At 38.8% G+C, this 8,040-nt stretch overlaps 1 protein-coding gene across 3 annotated transcripts; it reads left to right on the top strand.

Moving 5' to 3' along the window:
* Positions 1-349: 349 nt before the first annotated feature.
* RBM12B (RNA binding motif protein 12B) lies at positions 350-6,563 on the top strand. 3 transcript variants are annotated; one of them, XM_081951593.1, is made up of 3 exons: positions 350-666; positions 3,203-3,243; positions 3,781-6,563. In XM_081951593.1, the coding sequence occupies exon 3, from the start codon at positions 3,809-3,811 to the stop codon at positions 6,122-6,124; it is 2,316 nt and encodes a 771-aa protein (XP_081807719.1). In that variant the 5' UTR covers positions 350-666; positions 3,203-3,243; positions 3,781-3,808; the 3' UTR covers positions 6,125-6,563. The 3 variants fall into 3 exon arrangements, with proteins under 3 accessions (XP_081807719.1, XP_081807721.1, XP_081807720.1); XM_081951595.1 differs by lacking the exon at positions 350-666 and adding an exon at positions 707-826; XM_081951594.1 differs by lacking the exon at positions 350-666 and having other exon boundaries at positions 857-3,243.
* Positions 6,564-8,040: the final 1,477 nt, after the last annotated feature.

Below are 8,040 nucleotides of genomic sequence, written 5' to 3'. Positions count from 1 at the left end.
ACACTGGCACTGAAAAAATTTACACTTGTATAAATAGCTTGTATAAATAAATAAAAAATCTTAGTTTGCTCTAGGAAGCCAAATGGACTTAATATTATGCTAAATTTGCAAGTCCCGTGCAAAACGCTGTTCTACACGCAATCCGATTGCTAATAAAATTTGCAATCTTTCACTCCTCCTTCCTCTACAAAACTTTTTTTTAAACACGTGAAAAAAAAATGGCACTAGCGGCCATCAGAAGCAGTTAGACACGTTGTATGAACGACCAAACTTTGAGCTTCCGGGTCACGGCGCGTGCGCTTTTTAAAGTACCGCTCTGAGCATGCGCGCGGAAACTCGCGCTCAATCGCTTTGCTGAAGTGGGACGCGGGCAGCTAGAGCGGAAGCGCGGCTGCCATTTTGTATATTGCGGATAGGTCTTTTCTCGCTTCGGGAGATAGAAGCGGGGGGAGGGCGCACCGTAGTTTTTCAGAGGGCGAGACGCCCGCAGCCGCTTTCCTGACGGACGCCTGGAGAGATTGGCGTCCCCGAGTGCAGAGGGGGAAGAGGCCGCGACGTTTTTGCCTCATAACCTGTTAAAAGCAAGCGCGGGCTTCTTTTTTTTTCTCCGCGGGAAATTACGGAGCTGAGGCTCTTCCGAGGCCTCATTCGACTCCCAGGGGCCTGGTTAGTAAAAACGAAAGGCGGGCGGGGTCATTCTTAACGGGTGTCCGTATTGTGTGTGTATGTGTTTGAGGAGTTGCTGGCGTTCGACGGGAGCTTCTAAAGCCGCACTTTGCAATCCGTTTTCTCGTCGCGCTCTGAGCTGAGAGGCCGACTGAGGCCGGCAAGTGGTAATGCGTAAATAAGCGTGGGGGGAAAAAGAGGGGTGGAAAAATGCGTTTGGGCTCTGCCCGGTGATGCCGAGGCGTTTGCTGTTCGGTGTCTTTGATAAAACATGAGACTTTTAAAACAATTCGCCGGAAGCGAAGACTTTCCCTTGTTTAGGACGGGGATGGAAAGAAAAATGACTGCTGTGTTTGGAAATGGTCGCCCTGGTTCTGCGTCGGAAGGTCGTTTCAGGATGGAACACGCTACGGAAGGCCTCGTAGCTCTTGTGGTTTTGTTCTCTGGTTTAATGGCGCTTTCACATGGGATCACTCCGAAAGTTTTCCCGAGGAAGGGAGTTGGATGATACTAGAAAACTGAATTTGTATAAAGATGCTGTACAAGATGAAAGTCCGGAGACACAGCTTGTTCCACCGGCTGATTTCCATCACGATCTGTATTTCTGATCTCATCTTAGTCAACATATCCAACATATCTTGGAAAGGAATGGGTATTGATAATTGCTAGAGAGAAGACATGCTTTTTTCATCCCACCTGGTCTTTGTGCAGTGTATTTTTCTACCAGGATTGCAATAACGGAAGCCATGCCTCATATTCCACAGCTCTGCTACACTCTGCATTCTAGGAGGAATAAATCTTTGCAACTACCTTTCTGGGAAAAGAGTTCAACCAGGCACTACTCCAGCAGTAGTCATTGAATAGATAGGAATGAATGGGCCTGTTTTAACAGGAATCAATGCTTGCTCGCTCAAATTCACATATAGATTACACAAGAATAAAATGCAGAGAGTATATTTTAACTGCAAAAACAAATAAACCACTTCATCTGATATCCTCCTCCTGTACGGAATTGTATAATATTAACTGATCCATAGAGGGCTGGAAGTAGTTTTGGGTTTTTTTTGGCATGTGGTTAACTACAGTATTCAGTTGGCCTTTAGAAGGTGTTTTAAAGCTTACTAGTAGGGTCCATTGTATCTGCTCAGAAATTAGTGCTGCATTACTGAAGTCCTTGTTTAATATGTTTTTTCTCCTCGTTACTCCTTGTGTTTTGGTTTACTTGATAATCAGAAATTGAAATTTTAATAATTGTTAATTTTCAGTTGGGATTTTCCATTGCTCAATAGACCTCTTGGAAATAAAGGACAGGATATATTGCTATCAATCTTTGTTGAATCTAGTTGTTTATTATTCATTTGTGTTCAAGGGAAACATTGAGCTGGCAATAATGTTAGTAGTAACAGTTGTATCTGGCTAGGTAGCATTGCATGAAAGCTATTAATTGTTGATGTAAGCTTTTTGTTATTCATGTCCCTAGATTAGTTGCCATTGTTTTCAGTGAAATTTAGAAACTACTTATGGATTGGATCTTACAAATTATGTAAGGCCTTTAAAAGGAAAGATGGATGTGCCATAGTTTTGTAGGATGTGGAGAAAGTTTGGTTCTAAGCTTAATGACAGATACCAATACTTAGTATATTTGTTTACAGTCTTAAATTTTTGTACATCAGATATATTATTTGGGTTCTGCTATTAATATTCTATTAATAGAATATTAAATTGAACATATTTCCTTCCATGTATTTGATATTGTAATAGATCTTTGGTACTGAAACTGCAGTACTGTATACATTTGTAAATGGACTTTGATAAGCTTAGTGGGACCTTACCTCTCTAAGGTTTTATAGGTTTATACTGTACTTTTTTGTTATTTCCTTTTTTTGGAACTTGTGAAATATGGATATTACAAGTGCTATATAAATCTATTGCTGCATATAGTCATCACATGTGTACTTCTACCTTCGCAAGGTACTTATCAAAGTTATTCTAACATACTGGATTTCTCTGGATTCATATTGGCACAGCAACAGTTATGGGGAAATTGGTATAACATCAATATGTTTTCCTGGAATTTCTGAAGTTGGAATTTCATTAATTTGTTCACTTATTCAATTTTTGATGAACATTCTGCTGTTTTTTTTAAAAAGAAAAAGCATGTTAGAAGAACTGGACACTTTTTTATGTGGAACTTTCAAGGACTGAGGACATTGAGGAAAAGGATATTTTTTAATCAATTTTTTTACCTGTATCAAAATTTTGAAGATCAATCTCACATCACTGTTTCTGACATCAACTTAAGTATAGAGCACAATGAACCTCTCAAAACATGTAAAAACAAGATACACAATTGAAATTCACAAAACCTGGTTTTTTGATACGTCTCGGGAATAGGAAAGGAATGGAACAACTTGCTATTTTTTTATTTCTTACTCGGTTGTTAATGTTCACCATGGTTCTGGATATCCCACTGAATGTGGCTTAAAATGTAAATCTGCTTCTTCGCCATTAATTTTGTTTCATTTTCTTTCCACAGTTGATTTCACAGCCTTTATCAGGCCTTCCAAGAAGAACCAGGTAAGCTTCTGAAAGCTTGATATTTGTATTGTCAGATTTGATGGCTTTTTTTCCAAGCTGATGACTGCAAAGGAAGATGTGCAGTTGGCTGTCTAATCATAGGAAAGAATAAACATGGAGAAAAAGTTACTGAATTTAATTCTTTATGAGATGAGCCGGCCTGACAGCAAATGCTTAAATATTATTGCTTGGAAGTGATATGACATCTTTTTTATCAAAGTAATTCAGGATGTCAGATAATGGAAAACAAGGTGTTTTCTTTTACTGGATTTTATAAGATGCTGTGAAAGCTTTGATAGCTTTCATCATAGATTGACATTGGTGCTTTTATGATTGAGGTTATTATTGGGAACTGTACACTTATTTCAGACTGGCCAGTGTTTATAAACATTCAGATTAAATTAGGTTGTATGATTTGAAATGTAGGCATTCTTTCAATAATGGCAGGATTTTTGTTTTGTTTTAAGTGGTGTAGTGTAGGCCTAGTATTCTTCCAGTACTAAAGGCTTGTTACCATGTATGCCTTTTTGTCCACAGGTGATTATTGCTGTGGGTTGAGCTCAAAATGGCTGTAGTCATCCGTTTACAGGGACTTCCTCTTGTTGCGGGTTCTGCAGATATTCGTCGTTTCTGCTCAGGATTGAATATTCCTGATGGAGGTGTACATATTATTGGAGGAGAAAAGGGGGAAGCTTTTATTATATTTGCAACAGATGAAGATGCCAGACAAGCAATGAGCTATTCAGGAGGATTTATCAAGGATTCACGTATACAGTTCTTTCTTAGTAGCAAGACAGAAATGCAGAACATAATAGAAATTAACAGGAAAAGATTTGATCGTGGTGGAAGAGGAGGAGGAGGACCTAGGCGGACAGGTCCTAATAATTCCGGAACTTCTGATGTTGGAAACCTTTCAAATATAGCTCATGTCATTAAAAAGGGAATTGGTAAATCTAGCCATGATCCCAGAATTCCTTTGGAGGATGAGTTTCATTCTAGTGGCTCTCGAAACAGTAATATAAATATTTCAAAATCGAATTTTAACCAGCCTAAGGCAGAAGAATCTAATTCTGATAGGTTATATTTATTCATACGTGGTATGCCTTATTCTTCAACAGAAGACGATGTGTTCAATTTCTTCTCTGGATTACAAGTGGAGGGGGTAATTCTGTTAAAATCCAATGGTCGAATCAATGGAGATGGTTTGGTCAAATTTGCAACATTAAGTGATGCCATGAAAGGACTGCAGCGGGATAGGAATTATATGGGTTCACGGTTTATAGAAGTACGTCCCTCCAGTGAAGGTACATGGATTAAGTATGGTGGTAGGATAGAAGAAGAGACAGATAATTATTTCCACTTTCAACATGATTTGAATAAAGGACAATATTTTTCAAACACAGAACATCCAAAAAAAGAGCCAGGCTATTTGTCTTCAAGAAAACGTACCAGATCCAGAACTCCACCACGTAGAGCAGTATCACAGGTTAATTCAAGGTCTCCTTCATGGAGGATTACGGAAAGCAGCTATTCAAAATCTCCTTCACAAACGGTTACGGCACATGCCTTTTCAAGATCTCCTCAGAGAGATATGGCACACACTGGTTCAAGGAGGGTCACAGCACGCAATGGTTCAAAGTCACCACCACGGAGGGCCATGGAACCTATGCATTCACATTCTCCAAGGAGGATCACAGCACGTACCCGTTCAAGGTCTCCAAGGAGGGTTAAAACCCGCTCTCATTCACCTTTCTCTGCTCCAAGCCAGTCCCATTCCTCCCAGAGCAAGGTACGTTACTTATATCTTAAAAATCTGTCGTCTGCTGTTGTAAAGAGGGACTTGCGGGTGTTCTTTGAGGAGGTACCTTTAGTGAACAATGACATTACTTTTATAAAATCTGAGGATAACGAGGCAAGAAACAAGGATGCAGTTATTATACTCCGATCAGAAGAAGCATATACAGCAGCTCTGAATTATCACAAGCTTGATCTTTTTGAACGACAAGTTTACATTTTCCCTATTTCCAAAACAAGAGTGCTAGAATTAATTGGATCTTCTGAAGTTAAAAGATTATCAGAAGGACGTCGCCCTGTAAAGGATAAAAACAATCAAGATGGCTATCTTGGCTCAAAGACATGTGTGTATGTAAGAAATTTTCCATTTGATGTGACAAACGTTGAAGTACAAAAATTCTTCGCGGGATTTAACATAGATGACAATGACATTTATTTGCTTTATGATGACAAAGGAGTTGGACTGGGAGAAGCACTAGTTAAATTCAAGACAGAAAACCAGGCCCGAAAAGCTGAAAGCTTAAATCGCCGATGCTTTTTGGGGACAGAGGTACTCGTAAGATGTATACCCGAGGAGCAAATGCAAGAGTTTGGTATAAATATTTCCTCAGCGTCTAATGAAAAGATACAAGGGCATCACCATAGTCGCGAAAGAGATGAAAACTTTTATTCTGTTGATTCACAAAGACCTTCTATGCAGGAAGGTGACTATAGAAGCCTGTCCGATGATTTTATCTGCTCATCTGATAGGGGTCCTCCGCAATTTGAAGAATTTGGTGATGGTATTCCTGGAAATTTTTCTGATAGGCACTTTGTGTCCGATTCTAACTTTGGTGGTGGCTCAGATTCTGTAACACTTATCAAATTAAAAAATATCCCATTTCGGGCTTCTCCTAATGAAATTCTGGATTTTTTCCATGGCTATAAAATTATACCAGAATCTCTTTCTGTTCAGCACAATGAATATGGAATGTTTTCTGGGGAAGCAATCATTGCTCTAATAAATTACAAAGAGGCAGAGGCTGCTATTAATGAACTGAATGATAGGCCAATTGGGCAGCGCAAAGTTAGATTAACCTTGGTATAGATGAAAATGTGGTAGAATAAATATACAGTATTATTTCATTATAATTCACAATTTTTTACTTGGAAAATGAAGAAACCCTAAAAGGTTAAGCATTATAAAGCATTGTTAAATTTTTAAATTGCAGCATTTTAATTGATTTTTTAAAAATAATGGATCAACCTCAAAGTTCTGCCAAGTTATCTTTAAAATATGCATAGCTGAATTATGAAAGTTGACATGTATTTCATCCCTCTGCTACATGTATATTTGCAGTTTATCTAAATATGGTTTGATGTAAAACATTGTATTTTCAGAGTTGTTCAAAAGCATAGGTTGTTTCATCTTTGTATATATTAAATCCATAGGATTCTTGTCCATTGTTAATTCTCAGTGATAGCTTGAATGGTTTTGTTATTGTCAGCTCAACCTTTCTTTTAAAATAAAAGTACATGCACTGAAATATGTGGATGGGTCATTGATGCTTTGTTTATTCATAGCAGTAATATCTTGCAATTCTAGCAGCAATATCTTGCAATAAGAACAAGTTTTATATTTGGCATATGTGAACATAGATAATAATTTTATACATTAAGTTTTATAGGAACAGGCACAATTTTAAAATACTGCATAGCATAGCCTAAAGAATGCAACTTACTGTGATATCTGTATACCCATACAATTTTGTTTCATGTCTAGATTTTCTATTAATTTGGCAATAGTATCCTTCGGTAGCATACTATACTATATAGCAGTGATGGGGAACCTATGGTACGCGAAGCCATTTGTCAGGGCACGCAAGGTGCTGCCTTGTCAGCTGGCCAGCTGAGATTACCCCTTTTTAAAGCCATTTTTCGTCCTCCCCAGGCTCCAGAGGCTTTATAGGAGCCTGAGGAGGGTGAAAAGAGCCTCCCCCGTCCCCTGCAGACCCTCCGGAGGCTTCATGAGCTTCCCTGAAGCCTTTGGAGCACTCAAAATGACCCTCTGAGCAAACTGGAAGTGACTTCCGGTTTGCTTGGAGGGTCATTTTGAGTGCTCCGAAGGCTTCAGGAAGCCTCCTGAAGGTCCCTGAAGCCTCAGGAGGGCTTCTGGGGGTGGGAGGCTGTTTTCGCCCTTCCCAGGCTCCTATAAAGCTCTGGAGCCTGGGGAGGGTAAAAAAAGCATGCAAAAAGTGTGTGTGGGGGGAAGCGCCTGTAGTGCGTCCATGCACACTGGGGCTGTGTTTGTCACGCATTGCATTATGGGTGCGGCATGCCCGCACACGACCCCCTGCGCTCCCCCCACTTATGGCACTCAAGCCAAAAATGGTTCACCATAGCTGCTATATAGTATATAATACTATATACTTAACACATTCTTTTAAATATCATGGTAGGGAGAAAAAAGAAATTACAGCTGAAAAGTATCAAGCATTTAAAACAACAAACATTTTCAAGTTGTTCTATGTGCATTGTAAGGGCATTTTTACTTACCTTGGGTACTTGCAGCTGCAGCATCATTTTAACATTGCTTTGGCTTTGTATGCATTAGGCAAGTCTTTCCCAACTGTCTGTCTTCCAAATGCATTAAACTATAATTCTCATCAAAACTACTTTGCTTGGGAATTAATCATAATCTGGAGGGTATTAATCAGATTGTGAAAGGCGATGTTGAATTCTTAGATATGGGACATCAGGATGATAATCAACAAATCTTATTTCATATACCACATCTCTTCTGAGTAATTATGTTTTTCTCTTAAATATAGTGTTTGACATGGATAAAAGGGAGTCATCATATTATTACTCTTAATTAGCTGAGCCAGGAAAATGTTTTTCAAGTATTAGTAAAGAAAACTGCTTTTTTTCAGTATTTTGCAGTTTGTCATATATTGATTTGCAAGTTCAATTATAGTATTCCAAGGATAATATTCTAGGCACCATTGTACAGTGTAAATTTAT

The sequence above is a fragment of the Natrix helvetica genome (genome assembly GCF_964273705.1).
Source record: "Natrix helvetica genome assembly, chromosome: 4".
In the NCBI taxonomy this organism is placed as follows: Eukaryota; Metazoa; Chordata; class Lepidosauria; order Squamata; family Natricidae; genus Natrix; species Natrix helvetica.
The sequence above is the reverse complement of the archived record's forward strand: the minus strand, read 5'-3'. Positions and strand labels throughout refer to the sequence as shown.